Source organism: Euprymna scolopes, chromosome 37 (assembly GCF_053919585.1).
Source record: "Euprymna scolopes isolate OS-2025 chromosome 37, ASM5391958v1, whole genome shotgun sequence".
NCBI classification, from domain to species: Eukaryota; Metazoa; Mollusca; class Cephalopoda; order Sepiida; family Sepiolidae; genus Euprymna; species Euprymna scolopes.
This window is the reverse complement of record NC_136518.1, coordinates 74,714,187-74,735,882: the sequence shown is the minus strand read 5'-3', so window position 1 is coordinate 74,735,882 and position 21,696 is coordinate 74,714,187. Positions and strand designations below refer to the sequence as shown.

Genomic DNA, 21,696 nt, shown 5'->3' with positions numbered 1-21,696 from the left:
GTCGGAAAGTGGGGTTAAAAAGTCATCACTCCAGAGGAGTAGCACTTTAATCCTACAAAAGATACCTGGGCAGTAAAGGCGCCTCAGGCGAATAGCAATAAACTAAACTCTTCTGAAAGGGAGAGGGAAAACCTTGAGAGAGTGGACCTCGTAGACGTGAACAGGATCACAATTGGGTCATTACAGGAATGTTCTAAACGTTGTTGATTTAGGGGCCCAAGAATTAAAAAAAACATTCGACAACCAAAGAGAAACCAACCATAATCTTTGAGTGTATTGATTAATTGAAAGGATCTTTCTCCATCCCTCTCCAAACCCTGGACTTTTCGTATTGATCTTTCACGGGTCAAAAGATAAGATCTATTTCTCGATTCTAATGGATAGCAGCTGGGTTCCTAAGGTCAGCTTTACTGATCTCAAACTAGATGAGAGAATGAAGTGGCTCAAAACCAATTGTTCACTTTTCATCTCCTCTTGCACCAAAAACGGATCACTGCTGCTGCTGATTGATCATGCTTTCATAGATTTAATGCTGGACTAACAGACTGATAGCTTTCAAGTACAACTCTTGACTAAATGGAGCTTTGCACTCATGGAGAGTAGAAAGTGGACACTTGGTTGACTTTTGCCAGCATTATTACTAGGGCTATGACAACAAAATATTTTTTTTATTTTGACTCTCGAGTATATATCCGACACAGTTAATCAACCGAAAACCACATCACTCTATATAAAAACATAAAAGATATCAACGGATACACACTCGAGAGTCAAAGCAATGAAAAGAATATGCTGTTGTCCTAGCCCTAATTATTACCTTTTTGCATCCATTATTTTGCATTTTAGTCATCATATTCCATAGGTGATGTGCATGGTAAAGGTTGGTTGTTGTTTTGAGTGGGTGGCATGTGGAGATATTCAATTCTCCCATAGTACTTATTGTCATTCAACTGTAAAATGTGAATTAATATTCATCTGCCACTATTTTTTTTTTTTTTTTTTTTTTTTTTTTACAGTTGAAAATTTTCTATTTCAAGGAGTTTTTTTTTTTTTTAATCATGTTATCTAATGTGCTAAATATGCCGCATGAAAATCTAATACTCAATGGAAAAATGTATAACCTCTCTTCCCTAAAATATTACTAGATTTAAGGTATGTAAAGAGATATTATATATTAGTGTTGGGACGATTAATTACAATCGTGAATCAGAAAAATATGTGCCTATTTTCTGATGCCAAAAACAATTCCTTTAATTATCATTTTTATTTGATTTAAGAAAAATCTTCCACTGCTGGTAATAATGATAAAATAATAAATATTTATTGATTTTAAATTAACAGTAAAACTAAAATCTATAGATCAATCCCTCCACAAGTGTTTTTATGTTTGAGAAAATATATGCACATTTAAGATGCGTTCTTATAGTAATCGTAACAAAATAATCATTTTATAGTTAAATATTTAGAGATTTATAAAGAATAGAAATTGGTAATTGTATCGGAATCTGAAATTTAGTCAGAAATTTATAAAAATATTTGAATCGTCCCATCACTAATATACATACATATATCTGAAGCAATCGAGTAAGCTTGTCACAAAAGAGAGGGAAGTCTTATAGCACTGTCCCTTGCCTTGACAGAGTAAAAAATCAACATCGAAATCTAGTGGGCAATGTCGTTTACTCCACTTCATCGCCTTTCTCACATTTTTTGCTAGTTTATCTATTCTATCATTTTTATCATGGTACTTGATTGACTGAGCTCCAATCTCTGGTTCTTCACAATAGAAACACTCATCTAGTTACAACAACTATAAATGATTTTATTTTTCTTCCTCTGTGTACCTAAAACTAAACAGAACTTCCATGAGCAGAGATTCTTTCCAAAAACTGTCCGTCTATGGAAAACAATAGCACAGGGTTACTGTAGTAGAGTCGACAAAGGTGAAAGTAGGAAAACACAATGACTGGTGAGAATACGAAGAACATTTATATCCAGAACAGGGTTAGTGATACAAGAAGATTAGTAAGTCCGTGGGGAGTCATCTCTGTACGACATCCGGATAGTTCTCATTGAGCGGTCTATACTTGCTGCTTATATGGCTAATGGATGAGTCCATCTTAGTGATTATAAGGGTGTGTATGTCTCCACAACAGTTACTTCCCAGTAAACTACAGCATGGTTGTTTTCAATTTCAATGTGAACACATTTTTGTTGAGCTGTACTTTTAACTAGTAAAATTCAGATGTTCATTTCACCATCCACTCAACACAAACCATTAACGGTTGTCCTCGAATGGTCTTTGGGCCTTGAGCAATGATTAGGTAATAATAAAAAAAAAAGGCAAAGAAATCTGTATCTGTCTATGTATCAGTTGTCAATCGTTGATCTTTAAACAAAATCAATAGTATACAGTCAAATTTTGCTACTCCGCCACTCTCGCTATTATACCACTTTTGCTCAATCCCGACAAAATTCAATAAAAAATAAATTCACTATGCCATCCCATAATCCTGCTACTATTTCACTATTGTGCATGTTGTGTTTTCGAATTTAATTTTTTTTATCTTTCATTCATTCATTTTTCAGATTTAGTCCACAGGTGTTTTTATTTGAGAAAACAAGGGCTTTATTTACAAACCCTCTTCACTATGCCACTTTTACTCAGCCCCGACGGGTGGCATAGTAGCGAGATTTGACTGTATTTGCAATTGACAGGTTCCCAAGTCTGATTTTATATTTTATATATTTATTCATATTATAAAGAGTTGGGCTTATTTCGTTTAACACCCTATTAGAATTTACGGTGATTTAATGCTGGGAAGCCTTTTACTAAACAAATTGTTAGAAAACGAGTACCTATTTACAATGCCTCCCCACGGGACAGAGTTAGACACCAGGGTCGTTTTTTAATAAATACCATCTGAAGAACAGATCGTATTTATTTGCTTCTCCATGAAAGCAAATTAGGCACAAGGTCATTTTTTAATGTGAGAGGCAACCAGCTCCCCCCAAAAGGGGGCACTCTGGCAGTGTCCAAATAAATAGTAATTGTCCAAGTATGAAGGGTTTCCCCTACACTGACCAAGGGCCAATTACTTAAGTGAAGCATCAGAACATATACTACACTTGGATCTTGGCCCATTAGAAACTTGTTAGAACAAGAGTAGTTGTACTTTTTAACCTATAAATAGGCAGAATAAGGGGCTTCATATCTTTCCCAAGTTTTATTAATTATGTTCAATAAATATGATATCCAGGCAATGCTAGGTAGATCTGCTAGTTATTAATGCATTGATGGTGAAGAAAAGAAATAGACAACTCACAAATGAAAAGGAAATAATATTACATAATTTATTACATCTAAATATTTAATAATAAAAAGTATGTAATTAAAAATTAAGGAGGACAGGAAAAGAATCAATTTATCTTGTATATAATTTCATTAGCCCAGAACTAAAGAATGTAGAATAAAAATATATCTAAATTCATTTCTCCCCATTCAATCTTGCTAAAGAAAAGAAAAAAATATATACAACGTATATGTAAGATAGGTAATCGACTGCTATTAATAAGCATCGATTTATGTTTGTCAATTAGTAATTCTATTCTGGTTCTTTAATTGGTGTCATACCAATAAATCTTATTGAATTAGATGAAACCTTTGATAAATTCTATTAGATGATATTTTTTTCTCCTTCCCCCTAGAATTGAACGGCTTTATAACATACAAACACGCACATCTAATTCTTGGTTCCGTTAGGTTAAAAGAAATTGAATAGAGGGTTCGATTATGGAATAATAAGAGTGTAATATTTATTCATCTACATCTACAATACTATCGAAGTTCAGATCAGTATGGTACCATGATATATATATGTGGGGAGGCGCATATATATATATATATATATATATATATATACATACACGACCAATTAAAATCGTTGATTGATCAATTCATTTCAGTGATATATATCTTATATATAAAGCTCACTATGTCTGTTTGTCAATTTTTTCAAACTGGATCTTGAATAGAGGGTTCGATTATGGAATAATAAGAGTGTAATATTTATTCATCTACATCTACAATACTATCGAAGTTCAGATCAGTATGGTACCATGATATATATATGTGGGGAGGCGCATATATATATATATATATATATATATACATACACGACCAATTAAAATCGTTGATTGATCAATTCATTTCAGTGATATATATCTTATATATAAAGCTCACTATGTCTGTTTGTCAATTTTTTCAAACTGGATCTCCTCCGAGATGCGTTTTGTGGACCGTTTTTTTTTTTTTTTTTTTTTTTTCATTTTATGCATCAGCCGGTAAAAATAGCTGCAAGGGGTCAAAATTGAAAAAAAAAAGTTGGAACTTGACAAATTTAAATCGACTTATCCCTTGTACAAATATATTTACATACATTTATTCAAATGTTTTTGTTTTTACTTTTGAAATTGCTACTATATATTGGGTACAATATAATAATCAATAAAAAAATGGTTCTATAATGAGGAATACAAAATTTGCATAAATTAAAATATCATTTAAGCGTATTTTATGATTAGGCAATGCTAACTGTCCTATTAGTATATATATATATATATATATATATATATATATATATATATATATATATGAGAAACGGTTTCTACCAAACTCCTGTCAATTTTGGGGCTACAGACTTGAAATTTGATATATAGGTAATTTGTACCTGCGAAACAAATTTTTTTTACCTGCGAAACAAAGTTTTTCTACTGGTAAAAATAGCTGCTAAGGAATCAAAATTAAAAACAAAATTGAACTTGGAGTGCACAAGTCAGCTGAACGTGTTATTTCTATACATGTACAAATATATATTTATATCTTTAACAGCATTATTTTTTTCAAGTTTTTATATGTATATGGATTTAGGTCAGGAGGTAACAACTAAGGCTAGAGAGCTATATGCTTTGGTTTCGATTCTAGCTGAAAACATCCATCCATATATATATATATATTATACTTCTGAAATCACAACTATGTACTGGGTATAATAATCAATAGAGAATTGGCTCTATAATAACAAATACGAAATCTGCATGAATTAAAATATCGTATTAAGTGTATTTTACAACGGCTTCCCAACTATATATTGGGTATAATATAATAATTAATAGAGAATCAGCTCTATAATAATAAATACAAAATCTGCATAAGTTAAAATATCGCAATTAAGCCTATTTTACAACGGGGCAACACTGGGCAGCCTCACACACACACACACACACACACACACACACACACACACATATTAGTGTTGGTCCGATTAATCGGAATCAGAATCGAGAATTGGAAAAATCGGAAGATTTGGGAGTATCAGAATCTGAAAAATTGATGACTATTTTCCGATGCCAAAACGATTCCTTTAATTGTCTTTTTTTTTTATTTGATTTTGTTTAAACCAAAATCTTCCATTGCTGGTAATAATGATAAAATAATAAATATTGATTTTAAATTACCAAAATTGATACATCATCCTCCACAAGTGTATTTTGACGTTTAGGAAAATATATGCATATTTAAGATGTGTTTTTACGAAAATCGGGGGAAATAACAATCTTATAGTTAAATAATTAGAGATTTAGAAAGGATCAGAATTGGAAATTGTATCGGTATTGGGAATTTAGCACGGAATTGGTAATTGTATTGGAATCAGGAAAAAGATTGGAATCGTCCCATCACTAATATATATGGGAGAGGCAGTAAAAAAAAAAAAAATTCTCCTTTCAATCATAGCAATTAGCACATATACATTTACAATTAATATATAAGTTAATTTCCTGTGCTGGAATGAAAAGACTAAAACTGCATTTAACATTCCTGGGTTTTGAAAAGAGTACTTTGATTTATTTGAATACCAAGAACGGATAATAACGAGATGCACCAATTAAATCTTTGTGTTTAGCAATGAAAATGCTATTTCCAACTTAAACATGATCGACAAGGAACCGGTTATAAAAAATGTCTGATTGCAACTAAAATAAGATACAAGGTCTGTTACATAGATAACATACTATATGAGATTCCTGCTGCTTATGTGCACAACTCCAACTGTGTGCTGCTAACAGACTATATCTGTACCTTCGCCATTCCTCAATCACCATAAGATTTTTAGAATTATTGGGTCACAGACGAAATCGAAGAGAGAGAACTTCATCGTTGGATAGTGAAAAATACGTGAACAATATGAAGATTATAATCCGGTAACATACCAAGGCAAGATGACCAGTAATCATTGGCTATATATTTTAAATAAAAATTATACTTGAGAGGACCTATCTACCCCCCCCCACACACACACACTATATATATATATGTGTGTGTGTGTGTTTTAAAAATATAATTACCAATTGACACGTGTTTTGTCATCTACAACTCATCAAATTTGAAAACAAAATAAACATATATATATATTAGTGATGGGACGATTCCATTATTTTTCCCCGATTCCAATACAATTACCGATTCTGTGCTAAATTCATGATTCCGATTCTTTATAAATCTCTAAATATTTAACTATAGAGTTGTTATTTTGCCTGATTTTTGTAAAAATACTTGTAAAATATGCAGATATTTTCTTAAACGTCAAAATACACTTGTGGAAGATGATTTATCGAGTTAAGCTTTACTGGTATTTTAAAATCAATAAATATTTATTATTTTAACATTATTGACAGCAATGGAAGATTTTACTTTGAACAAAATCAAATACAAAAAAGACAATTAAAAGAATCGTTTTGGCATCAGAAAATAGGAATAAGTTTTTCCGATTCCGATACCCCTAAATCTTCCAATTCCTGATTCCAATTAATTGTCCGAACACTAATAGATATATATATATATATATATATATTATTGATGGGACGAATCCAATATTTTTCCTGGTTCCGCTACAATTACCAGTTTCATACTAAATCCCTGATTCTTTATAAATCTCTAAATATTCAACTATAAAGTTGTTATTTTACCTCAATTACCGTAAAAACATGCGTTAAAAGTGCATATATTTTCTCTTAAACATAAAGACACACTTGTGGTGGAGTAAGCTAAAGATTTTAATTTGACTGGTCGTTAAAAATCAATAAATATTGCTTTATCACGACGAACAGCTGTTGAAGATTTGTTTTAAACAATATAAAATAAAAAAATAATTAAAAGAATCGGTTTTGGCATCGAAAAATAGGCACACATTTTTTTTTTTTATTCCAATACTCTCAAAAGTTTAGATTTTTCCAATTCCCGATTCCAATTAATTATTGCAACACTATTATATATAAGACGTTTTGCCTGTGAAAAACAGGCAAAAGTTATAACCTGTTCACTAAGAATGAGTGTTTTATACCAAATTGAAGGTTTAATATAATAAAATTTCAACTAACTTTTGTATTAAATACTAGTAATACTAATCAGTAATTATCCCTAACTATGCATCAAACGAATATTGTAATACTTAGCTCACTGAATCTAATAAACATCCATACAAAATCTCAGCCAGATCGGACCTGTAGTTTCCAAGCAAATTTCTACAGTAAATGTTGTATTGTGATGACTAGGGCTATTATGACAATAGATTATTCTTATCATTGTTTTGACTCTCGAGTATATGTCCGACACAGTTAATCAACCAAGAACCACATCACTCTATATAAAAGCAGATAAGATATCAACGGATACACACTTGAGAGTCAAAACCATAAAAAGAATATTCTGTTGTCATAGCAATAGTGATGACTAATCCTTATTAATCCCTAAGTGTGTATGAAACGAATACCATAAAACTTAGTTAACTGCACCTTATAAAAAAAGTCCATGCAAAATTTCAGCCAGAGCGGCCAAATAGTTTCGGGGGAAAAAAAGAGGAATGGACGAATACGGACAGCTTAATATATATGAAATTTTTAGTAAAATGAGAAGCGTTGTTGCATTGAGAAAACTTTGACGTGACGGACAAGTCAGAGTTTTTTTGGGGTTTTTTTTTCATCTTATTTTTTTTAGTTACTTTGAGACTTAGAGTAGTTTTTACTTTTAAAAATACATAATTGCATACAAACTCATCAGAAATACAATACAATATATATATATATATATATATATATATATATATATATATATATATATATATATAGTGTTTCATGGTAAACAACTGATGATCCCTTAAATTAACATTAGTACTATAGTGAATTCGAGAGAGCAAGTTAATGCATTGATTGCAGGTGATTAAATGATTTACTGACTAAATAATTTTCTAACAAATGATAAAAAATATAAAAGTTAAAGTTTTTTTTTTTTTTTACTCTTAAAGGTTAAAAAACTTCCAAGACTATACATGTATATAATCTTGGAATTTTCTTTAAAGCCTTTAAAACTATTTAAAAAAAAAAGTCCTTTGTTGGAAAATTTTGTCAGTAAGTCAATTAATTTCCTGCATCGCTGAATCATTTTATTTACATTAACTAATAATAGTACTAATTTTCTTAAATGAATCATCAGTTGTTTACCATGAAACACTGTTTCGGGGATTTAAAAATAAAATAGTATATTAAAATCATGGCTTCCCAGCAGTGTTGATCAAAGACCACCTCCCTTAAAATTATATATATATATATATATATATATATATATATATATATACATACACACACACACACACACACACACACACACACACACACACACACGGTTTTCATTTAGTTTTTTTACTTTCAGTTTTATGCCACACTAACAATTTGGAATATTTTGGTTTGAGACAAACCTTACTGGAAATAATTACATCGAAGACTAACAAGGAGATGGGCGGGGTTGATGCTTTCTCAACAATATAAATAAGTAATCACAGTGTCAGTTGAACCGCCTCCGCTACTCTACCAAAGAGAAGACATTTTCATCACCTCATTTGCCAAGATTAAAGAGAAAAATGTCAAACTAAAAAGTTAAAGTCAGTATTTTTTTTTTTTTTAAATCAAAACAAAAACAGAAAGATTGATTTATTTTTAGTTTCATTTTTCGTTCTTTTTTCACGTTAAACTGGAATTCAGCTGTTGCTATGGATTCATACCTCAAGTATAAAATGTGTTGTAGGTGGCAGGTGTTGTATATTTATTATTGAACCAGTAGAAAGAAAATAATAATAATAATAATAATAATAATTGAAATAAAAATGATATTAAGCTCAGCTTAGCTTTTACACAAGAAGGTCAAATAGGGATTGGAATACTGTTGCAAAACAATCTCTTTCTGAGAAAAAAGAATTGCTTAAGAGAAATAAAAAAATAGAAAGAAAATACTTTGGGATCAGAGTTTTTTTGGGGTTTTTTTCTTTTATGCAAGCACTGGCTACAGGCAACAGTGGGGAATACACAACTACAGTTACAAGAACGCAAGTTTATATAAAAAAAAAAAAAAACTATAAACGAAAGTGAAACACGGTGCTATCTGTAGTCTGGAGAATATGTCAATGGTTTTGGCAAGGCGGAGGAAAAAAAATAAAGAGGAAAAAACTGAGCAAAATATAGAAAATAATTGTCAATAATTTTACTCTAGCCTTGATAGAACAAATTTCAATATATATATATATATATATATATATATATATATATATATATATATATATATATATATATATATATTCTGTAAATGTTTGTTCTCTTTATCGTTATGTAAAGGCGCTGGATGCGTGTAGACACAAATGTCAATAGACAATTGCAATAAATGTTGTTCTTCGTTGTAAAATAAAAAAAACGAAGAAAATGAAAAACGTAAATGTATTTGATGTCCACTTATAAAAGTTTCATATCCCTATTTTATCAAGAAATGCAATTTTTTTTATGAAAAAGGCAACTGCCTGAAATATAAAGAATTACACCAACCTCTATAATTTACATACTTTTATGTTTTCCATTTTTTTCTTTAAACGTGAAGAAATTCACCATTTTTAGCTAAAAATCATTATCCATCGAAAAATGTTTTTCTTTTTTTGTTTTTGTTTCTCCCAATTCATCAGTGTGGCTACAGATAGCAAGCATATCAACCTCGAGATCAAAAAATTGACGACAGATCACCTCACACTACTGTAACCAGTGATGTTAGATATCTAGTTAGTGTGGAGGAAATTATATCGTTTAAATGATTTTTTGTTGTTGTCTTTTTTGTTTACAAATCCATGACACTGATAACCTATAGAACTCAATTCTTTTTTAAGGAAGAGTATTGCATTAAGCTAAGTGGAAACCAACATTGACTCTACCATTATCTTCGACATCATTTAAACACTTACTCATATGATAGATTGGATCACACATTCTTGAAAAGTTCAGATGGAGTAATAACTGCCATTGCTCATAAAAATCTTACATCAGAAAAGTTATTTGTTCTTGTTATAGGGCTTAGTTATAAACAAAACAAAGAAAACGCCATCTTTGTTCATACACGTTTCACAGAACGGCTGACCAACATTTTTATTCCAGTAACATGGTCAACTGATTCATGTGTTTTCTGAAAGTTTCTCATCAAATTATTTTGTATTTGCGTCCTAGCAACTTCGCCTGAAGATGCTTAACTAAATGAGGTCGTAGCTGAAATATGTATGCACGTGTGTAGCTAAAAATGTAAATAAAAAGATTTTTCTAAAATAAATACGTAATTCTACTTTTGTTCTTGAGCAGTATTATATAAACACAGAAAAAAAAAATTCACAGAATTTATTATCCAACTCAAATGAACAAACTTTTGTCAGAAATATATGTATAATTATATATATATATATATCACTGAAATCATGTCTATGTTCTACGATTTGTCTTTACAAATAGATTATCGATTCTTCTCTCGTAAGCACTGTTACTAATTATTGTTTTTTCTTTTTTGTTCGTTCTTCCTATTGCAATGTAGATTCCATTCTTCAAGAACTGATTAGTGGCAAGTGGCAACTTCATTGCGTTCCACACACACACACACACACACACACACACACACACACACACACACACACAAAAAAAAAAAAAAAAAATGTGATCATCAACAGAAGATAATTAGTGTCAGTGAGGAATAAATAACAAGAGAAAATCATGAGCGTCAATTTCTACATTTGGTAATTGATCAATATTTATTAGCAGTTGATTTAGCTCACAACGTAAACACGACAGTCTCAGTTTTTTGAAATGAAGATTGAGGCGCACGTATGGAAGCGGTACCCTTCTCTGCAATTTATTTTTTCGTCTTTTTTTTTTTTTTTTTTTCATTATTTTTCAACGGATTATCGAGCAGTCACTAATGTACCAGATCATCACAAAAACAAACAAAAAAAATTTAATATTTAACTTTTTAAAGGGGTGCTCCATTTCTAATACAATGTAAATCGATCCCTCATTTTGGAAGCAAAAACTTTTACGGCCAAATTTTGCGAATTTAGCCTTTTTGTAAAGCAGTTTAGTCCTAAAAAAAGGCTTAATTCGCAAAATTTGGCTGAAGAAAGTCGATGCTTTCAATATGGAGGATAGATTTATTAGAGCACCCATTAAAAATGGTAAATATTGAATTTTTTTTTTTTTTTTTTTTTTTTGATAATCTGGTAGATTAGTGACCATTTGATAATAATCCGCTGAAAAAATGAAAAAAAAAAAAAAGACGTAAATAAAAAAATTACAGAGGGGAAAACTGCTTTCATACGTGCGCTAGGATTGATTATTCCTATTATCATTATTATTTGCATAACGTTTCAGTCAATGTAAACTCTGACCTTCTTCAGGTGTATCTTGCCGCAAAAAGCCGCGGAGCAGCAGATAGAGCACTTGGTAAAATTCAGTTGTAAAAGTTACAATCTTCTGGAGGTTGAAGTGCGAGTAACACTGAAAATACAATTGCAAATTACTTTCACCCAGTCATAGCTGACGAAACAAGAGCATGCTACACCTATGGATTAAATAAAGGGTTCGGAATACCATGCCGATTTCTGAGTTCAAGATACATCTGAAAAAGGTTGGAGGTTACATCGGCTGAAACGTTGTGCAAATAACACTCCAGATGAGAACGATATTCTGAAAAATTCAAATAATATGGCAGCTAAACATTTCGTCATCATTTAATATTGATGTAGTTCTGTTGTAGAAGACATTGGGCTCGTCATTATCGCGTTTGACATATTATAGTAAAAGTGTAAGTCTCTCTATTGCTAAAATGTTCCGTGTGACGATCCTAAAGTGTAGGCGAAATGAATTATTACATCTGACACTGACACAGCGTTTTGAGCTATTTCAATTCTAACTTTATTTTTGCTCTGTTCTTGCGCTCTGGGCTCTCTAGCAGGAGATATCCTAAAAGAACAATGTATTCAATCTAGATAGACACGGTAAGAGACAGAGGGAGAGGGGGATAGATGGAAAAAGCAAGTAAAAGAAAAAAAGAAGAGAAAAAAAATGAACACAGAAGACAACGATAAAAAATTAAAAAAAACAAAAACAAAAAAAAACAAAAAATAACAAAACTTAAAAACAAACTTCTGGTTATCATGTGACCAACAAGTAAGAAGGGTCAATCAGTGCATTACATACACTCATCAACCCATAAGCAAGCAAATAAAAAGGGAAAATCAAACACTTTCAAGAAAAGTGTTCAGGGAGTGGATAATGGGGAGGGAACAAAAGTGTGTGTGTGTGTGTGTGTGTGTGTGTGTGTGTGCGCGCGCGCTCGAATTGTTTTATTATGGTATAAAAAAGTCATTTACTTTTAATGTCAAATGCAACCTGAAACAGCTTGACAATCTAAGACCAGATAGGTCGAACAGTGGAAATTACACCAGACTAAAAAAAAAAGAGAGAAAAAAAGGGAAAGAAAAGAGAAAAAAAATGGGATGGTATATTACCATTTAGAGAAGAATTAAAACATTCCTTGTAGTGTTTTTTTTTTTCTTTTTTCTTCTAGATCAGTTTATGTTTGAATTTATTTTGCTTATTCTTTGTGTTTGAAAGGCCATAAACTGTGGCATCTTGAAGATAAAGTTTACAGGAATAATATTCCTTACAATCACACCACTATGAAAAAAAAACAACAAACAAACAAAAAAAAAAAAAAACACTTTTGCATATTTTTCTAATAGTCAGACTCTAAAAAACATGAAGATAAAATAGTTTTGTTCACTATTATTTTTTTAAGACTTTACTTAATACTTTATGTTACTGTGTTTGTATATTTAACTACTACACAACAAAGCGTTCATTATTTTAATGTTTGAGTGATTCGTTAACCTTATTTTGGATGTTTTGTGCACTTAAATGTAAACTATACTTAGCTGGTTATGATTCAGTACAGAGACGAACACAATACTTGTAATAATATCATACAATAAGTAAAAGAAAAACTTTTTTTTTTTTAAATCAAAATTTAAGAGTTTATATACTTCATTCCAAAAATTGACTGATTAATAAAAAGCGAGGATAAAATGTAGACACCGCCAAAAATGACCGAAAAATCAAGTTGTTTTTTAAAACGAAATTACATTTATTAAAATCCATTATTTCTGAGTAACTTTTTTTTTTCCAGAAAGATAATACCCAGAATTTTATTATATAGAAAGCAGAATAATGTAAAACTTTTTCTACTATTTTTAATTAAATTTTAAATGTTAAATTTTCCCCAAAAGTTAACAATTGGCATTTTTTGTTTTGCACAAAAAACGTATATAGTTAAAAAAAAAAAAAGAAAGAATTAATTTGTTTATTTGTTGTCTAACTAAGATTTAGGGTTATTTTCTATGAGAATATGCAAAAATATAATATAAGTACCTGGATTTCAAATAATCCCACTTATTCCTATAGACAACCAGTTACTTCGCGTCGATTTGATTACAGTGTTTACATTTGTACTTGATAAAAAGCAAACTACGGAAGACCAAACAAGACAAAAAAAAAAACAACTTATTTTTCAGTGACGAAAATTTCAATGTATTATTAACGCCGAGGCTGGCCAGTACCAGATGGGTGACCATTTGTATGAGTTTGGTTTTTAATGTGTATGTGTGTGGGGGCCAGGCTCCCCAAAATGGTGGGGGGGGGACAATTTAAAGCAGAATAAAAAAATTATTTCAGCGCGTTTGGTCCACCGTAGTCGAAAGGCGGCAAACGTTTTCAAACGGGATAAAAAAAATGATGCTATTTTTAACACAAAGGGCACAATATTTATCGAATTTTTTTTTTTGGTATCGATTCTTCAAAGCATGCCCTGTTTAATAATGGTCATGCATTATTCGGCTCGCTAAAAAAAAAAAAAGGTTAATTTATTTATCAAAGATTTTAAAATGGCTTTTTTCGTATAAATATTAAAAAAAATTTTTTTTTTGTTTTGCTTAACTTAAATTAATTATTTTACTTAACATATTCACCGAATTTCACACTTCAAAACTCAAAAGCGGGATAATTAAACACAATCGAAGTTCTGATATTCAGACGTCAAAATAAGGTATGCAAAGAAGTTTATTTTTTATTTTTTTTTTAAATCTATAATCCTGTCCCTTACAAACAACACAATATGTTTTGTTCAGTTTCAGATGATTATTTTAAGCGTATTTGGAACCCCCTCAAAACAAGGGGGGGGGGCGGTAAGCAAAAAAAATATATATATATAAATATCGTTTATGAAAAATCAGTGCACTGTTATAAAGTTCATTCTTCTCTTAATAATCGCTGAAATTTTCGTATTGATTGGATAATTACCTGATTATTGGTAGATTTTTAAAAAGACGGTCCGTCAAAAAGTACTTACTTGCTCCCCCCCCCCGTTTTGGCGGTGCCTATTAAAATTTTTATTTTCATAGTGACCCCTTTTTTCTTGCTAATAATTTAGGAACAGGTATAAGGGTTGGTAATTTGGGTTATATTTTGTCGTTTTTATTTCTATAAATCAATGTTTTTCACCTCTATGTAAGTTACATATTTTTTATTATTAAAACATTAATTACTAAAATTTTCTTATATATATATATATATATATATATATATATATATATATTTAATACTGTAAAATACCAAAAATACGTTTGTTTGTTTTTTTTAATCCATCCATCGTAATAAATTTTGGTATCTTCATAAACAAGTCAGCCATTTTAATATTTTGGGTAAAGGGTTGAAATCATTTCATGACATACGGAAAAGTCAGACACCATAGAAACTCAAAATAAAATAAATTATATACTTAGCTCAATGGAATCAGAAAATTCTACCGCAAATGTAAATACTTCACTGAATACCTTAAGATTAGAAATCATGTTTAGTTTCTGCTGGTGATTTTAATTCTGTATAATCATCTAGTTCGAACTGGCAGTTAGTAAATGATCTAACCAGAAGGTCAAGAACCGATAGTTTGAAAAATTCACAGATCTGTTTGACAAGTTGTATCTTTTGTCAGATGCATTTCTATCAAAAACACAAGCTACAAAGCACCTGATGCCGCTGGGTATTATTTAAAACTTGCAGCTTCCAAAATACTTTTGTAGCTGACAGCAAAACGCAGCAGCATCGTTTATATTTCACTCGCACCTACTTACCTTGTAAGCATGAACATTTTGGTAGGTTTTCATTTCGTATCTGTTGTTTTTAATTGCCATACAGAAACAACTGTCATGATTAATATCTCTCCAAAATCTCGAGATGAAAGGAGTGTCTATCAGCAATCACACAACTCGTACACTTGTAGACTTACCTGCAAAAGAAAAGAAGAAAGCTGTTAATTGACAAGTACTGACAAAGACAGGTGAACGCAGAAAGACACAAGCATTAATAATAAATCCATTCCAATTATATGCAGTTTAAAAACAAATCTCAAATTAAAGAAAATAAATGATGGTGCACATGATTGAAAGGAAACGTGTTTTATTAAGACATCATGAATTTGCAAAAGATAAACAAACGTTGATTAATGGAGAATGAGGACAGGGTATAGCACATACTTTCATATACATATTGAGATATATATACATATTGATATATATATATATATATATATATATATATATATATATATATATATTGAGATATATATATATTGAGATAGGTAGGATACTCAAATAAGATAGATTGAAATTTCCTTAATCCACAGAATTTCAAAATGCACTCTTCTCATTAGGACAGATATTAGCAACTGAATATTATAAAGAAGCTATGAATTAATTGAAAATCATTTTATATATATTGCTCGCAAGTTGGCCAGCATTGCCCGGTCGTAAAATATATTTTAATGCATGCAGATTTTGCATGAATTATTACAGAGCCAATCCTCCATCGATTATTCATATTGTATTGAATATATAGTAGTGATTACAAAAGTTTAAAAAAAAAAAAAAAAAAAAAAAAACACGACTTGGGTACCATCTGCTAGAATCGAAACCAAAACATATAGCTCTCCATTTAGTGTATGATCTAAATTCATACGTATAAAAAACTGCAATTAATAACGTTGTTTAATCTGTAACTGCTAATTAAGTATAGACGATTTATCCATGCCAAGGTCAATTTTTGTTTCTCAATTTATGCCTCCTTAGCAGCTATTTCACCAGCTAAAAAAAAAATAAATAAAATAAAAGTTTCTGACAGGTCCAAATACCCTATATATTGTTTCAAGTCTGTAGACCAAAAATTTACAGAGGAATTTTTGTAGACACAAACAAAAACAATGTCGCTATATATATATATATATATATATATATATATATATATATATATATATATATATATGTGTGTGTGTGTGTGTGTGTGTGTGTGTGTGTATGTGTGTTTTCTAAAACATTTTTATCCTAAATGCTATGTAATTATGCATAATGTAGAAAATATTCATGCAGAATTGAGCATAATAGTTAAATGAAATCAATCATACAATGAGAAACCATAAAAAAATGAATAATTAATCAAAGAATTTGCAAATTAATTAACTTTTATTTACTCACTTACTATCCATGAACGAATATATTAAGAAGTTCGTTTTAATAATTTTGAAATAAAAAAAGTAGTTTTTAATATCCATGTTAGTGTGAGTAAAAACTCAACTTGTATGCATACATGTGTGGGTATGTGTGTGGGTATACCTTTATTTGTATGCATAGGATTCATTTCTAAATTAACCGATCATTATGAATCTAGGAACAGGTATAAGGGTTGGTAATGTGGGTTATATTTTGATTAATTTAGTTTTAGACAAAAGAGAATAGGGACTTGAAGCCCTTCATAAAAATTCAGATACATCTGACTTGTGTGTAATTTTAACAAATATTCTCCAAATTTAGGTTTCTTACTAGTAATTTTTAAAAAAATTTTAGGAAGCATAATACGAAAACAACCTCCCATTTAAACATTTTTCAGATTTGCACTAAATCTGATCTGTAGTCATTAGACACTAATCAAGCAAGCTTCTGAGTGTATGCAAGTGAGCATTTGCAAATGAGTGTATGTGAGTGCATGCAAGGGAGTGTACACGAGTGTGTTCGAGCAAGTGTACAATAGTGAGAGTATGTAAGTAAGTGTACAATAGTGAGAGTATGTAAGTGAGTGTACAATAGTGAGTGTATGTAAGTGAGTGTACAATAGTGAGTGTATGTAAGTGTACACAAATGAGTGTACATACATGAGCGCATATATGCAAGTCAGTGTACACAAACGCGTGTATGCAAGTCAGTGTACACAAACGCGTGTATGCAAGTCAGTGTACACAAACGCGTGTATGCAAGTCAGTGTACACAAACGCGTGTATGCAAGTCAGTGTACACAAACGCGTGTATGCAAGTCAGTGTACACAAACGCGTGTATGCAAGTCAGTGTACACAAACGCGTGTATGCAAGTCAGTGTACACAAACGCGTGTATCCAATCAGTGTACACGAACGCGTGTATGCAAGTCAGTGTACACGAACGCATGTATGCAAGTCAGTGTACACAAACGCGTGTATGCAAGTCAGTGTACACAAACGCGTGTATGCAAGTCAGTGTACACAAACGCGTGTATGCAAGTCAGTGTACACAAACGCGTGTATGCAAGTCAGTGTACACAAACGCGTGTATCCAATCAGTGTACACAAATGCGTGTATCCAATCAGTGTACACAAACGCGTGTATCCAATCAGTGTACACAAACGCGTGTATCCAATCAGTGTACACAAACGCGTGTATCCAATCAGTGTACACGAACGCATGTATGCAAGTCAGTGTGCAAAAGTGACTGTATGCAAGCAAGTGTGCAAAAATGAGTGCATGCAAGTGAGTGTATGCGAGCAAATGTACATGAGTGAGAGTATGTGAATATGAGTGAAAGTGTTTTCAATTATTGCCTTTTTAAATCAAATTTCTTGCATCATAAACAAATAAATACGAATATTTCATTCATATTTTCACGAGTAATAATGATAATTATGTTTACCAATAATGATAATTATCAACAATGATAATAATAATTATCAATAATAAAATATATTTTATTAATCAAGATAATAGAAATAAAAAAAACAAAATAAACTTAAATCAATTATCATAAAATGTGTTTCGTCTTTCTCTATTTTCTGTTTTTGCTATCTGTCAAAGACAATTATCAATAACCATAATAAATAATTCTCCCATTCTGCATTTCTATCATTCCTTTCAATGGGGAAAAAGAATAAAAAATAAAAACGCATTCATTTAAAATAGCAGTAAGAGGAAAAGGATGTGGCGGTAGGAAAAAGAGATAACATACGGATGTGAGGTAAGGGGGTGAAAGATAAAAAATGTACAACAAATCAGCCATGTTGAATAGATAGAATCTACAAAGAATGCTAGAGACTTGTTTAATTGAACAAATTGAATATGTTAAAAAGAATTCTTACATGTCTACATCAACCCCATCCTAACCCAGACATTCCTAGAAATTAAACAAAGGAATTAAAAATAAAGGAATAAAAAAAAAAAAAAAGATGATGTTGAGACTAATTCACCTCTGCCTGTAAATTTATCAAAGACTTGGAGAATTGGCATCTGTCCAGACAATACATTAAACAAATAAAAAAGGAAAGCTAAGAGGGGGAAAAATATATATATATAGTTTTTATTGAAAACATAAATAATCAAGTCTAACAGGAAAGACACAAATCACTACAACAGCAATAATAATAGCACCAACACTAACAATAAATAAATGAATTAATAAATTGTATGGAAAAATGATGGGTTTACAAATCGGCACAAAAAAGAACTGCAGCATTATTTTAATAAAAGCAAGTCTCAACAAAGAATCAAATATACAATAAGGTTAATTTTATTTATTGTGGACAATTATCTCATCTTTTATTAGTTGTTTCACAACGTTTCGGCCAACTATTCCTCTGGACTTCTTCAGGTGGTAACCACGACGGATAGAAACTTTGAATCTCCTGACTGTATTCACTGGAATTACTGCCTTCAGTAGTTGTCGTCTCACCACGTTTTGGCCAAGTAAGTCTCTGGCCGGCTTTGGGTAGGATGGAAACCACTATCTTCAGACAATTCTCACCTGGAACCGTAGAGATTCAACGTCTCTATCAACTGCGCAACAGGCGCCAAATGGCGGTCAAGGTTGAATTTTTTGGTCTTATAAATTCATGTTTATTATCTGATCTTCTTTGGTGAGACTTCTTCGCTACGTTCATTTTACAGGGTGAGGGTGCTGGCCCCACGTCCAACCTTCCCAAATGGTCACCCATCTGGTACTGGCCAGGCTCAACGTTGCTTAACTTCAGCGATCTGGCAAGAACCGGTGTGTCAACGTGAGTGTGCCGTACACGTAGCTAACTTGCCATAAGGATATTTTCTCTCTCGTGTGTGTGTGTGTGTGTGTGTGTGTTTCATATAACAACCTATAAGTTCGTGAAGAATTGCCTCAATCCAGAATCAGAAGTGTTCAGATGTGAGTCGCAAGTGGTTTTTATTAATCTCAAACATTATCTCGATTATGGTGACCTTCTGTGACCATTTGTTATTGTGAGAATGTTGATCAATAGTTAATGCTTGTGGCTATATTGAATAGATTTAAAAGCGTTCTTTCACAACGGCCAGAATGAGCAAATAATAAAAGACCTCAACGCTCACAAACCTCAAGATACCCAAGAATGTATGAAGGACAATCTTCACGATCATATAGTCATAAAATGAAATCTCGGCTTTTATTAACTATTTTTCCTATTAAGAATTTACATATTAAATAAAAAAAAAATTTTTTAAGAAAATAACATAAATGTTCATTCTATTGAGCAAAAAAACACGAAAGGCAGAAAAAGGTTAGAGCAAAATGGAATATTGATTGTTCACATGAAAAGATAACACACTAAAGTTGATTTATTAAAAGGAGAGGCCGTGTGTTTTCTGCCGTAAAACAACTGTTACACAACTGAGTGGAAAACGGGGCATTTAATGCGATTGATTGATTTTTTTTAATATCAAATTTACAAAAGAAAGAAAAAAAACGAGAATCAGAGCAATAGTTATATAAGATGAAGAAAAAGAAAAAAGGACAAAGAACGAGAAAAAAGAAGGATAGAATACGAGAAAAAAAGGACCAAGAACGAAAAAAAAAAAAAAAAGAACGAGAGAAAAGACGAAAAAAAAAAAGGACGAGCAACGAGAAAAAAAGAAAGACAAAGAACGAAAAAAGGATGAAGAATAAAAAAGGACAAAGAAGCAGAAGAAAAGAATGAAGAAGAGGAAGAAAATGACACAGACGAAGGAAGAAGGAGAAGAAAAGAAGATAAAGAAAAACCTGCACTCAACTCAAACTGCTAGAATTTTTAAAAAGTAAGAAATCAGCTTCCGGTAATAATTCATGATCTATGATTTATAGCGTTTTGATGTTTTTAAGGGGTCAGGTATGTTTTGAACTTCTTTTTGTGAACAAAAATTCCAGAATGCAATCAAAAAATGTGATATATGATTAAAAAAAATAAAACAATATAAACAATCATCTAATAATGACAAAGATTTGGATGTGTTGTATTTTTAGCATTTCTAAATCAATACCGAAATTTTAAATTTGGACTATAAACCCATAGTAGGGCATAATCACGTTCACATACCGGGTCCTGTTGGATCACCACAGTTGAACTTGATCAGTACTAAATGGGTGACCGTTTGGGACTTCCAGGTGCTATATGTGTTCTCTGCTTATCTCGACATTGTTTCCAGTCGTCCTGGACTTCTCCTTGCCACTGGACTCAAGAAGTGCCAATTCAGAAGTGTAATTCGAGATAATGAAACCATTGCCCCACAATTACACATGCAGCTTCCTCTGTCTTTCAAAACTGAACGGAGGCATTGAATACATCGAATAGACCCATATTCTTATATATGTATTAAACACCACTATGTAGTTAAAGCTAAATAAATTGTTAGGAGTTATTAATAATAAAATAATTTCCAATGCTATTGATAATGTTTGCCAAACCATTTCTTTATTATTTTTTCATGATCACTTATGTTTGCATTTATGTTTTGAAACATGACATAAATCCTAAATCTATGACATCACATCCAAACTATAATTATTTTGTTATGGTAATGTTTTAAGCTCTATTTATAAGTCCAAGTAGTAAAACCTCAGAATAAAGCTCTTAAGGTTTCGGTTTCCAGTCATGGCCTCTGTCTTATTTGTTGATAATTTATTATT

General features: G+C 31.2%; 1 protein-coding gene across 1 annotated transcript in view; it reads right to left on the bottom strand.

The window, feature by feature from the left end:
- Window positions 1–15,155: 15,155 nt before the first annotated feature.
- The window catches only part of LOC145261227 (uncharacterized), a 231,194-nt gene continuing 224,653 nt past the window's right edge, over window positions 15,156–21,696 (bottom strand). Inside the window, exon 2 of the mRNA XM_080119590.1 lies at window positions 15,156–15,745. Coding sequence (XP_079975716.1) covers window positions 15,710–15,745 — 36 coding nt within the window. The 3' untranslated portion in view covers window positions 15,156–15,709. The remainder of the gene's footprint in view (window positions 15,746–21,696) is intronic.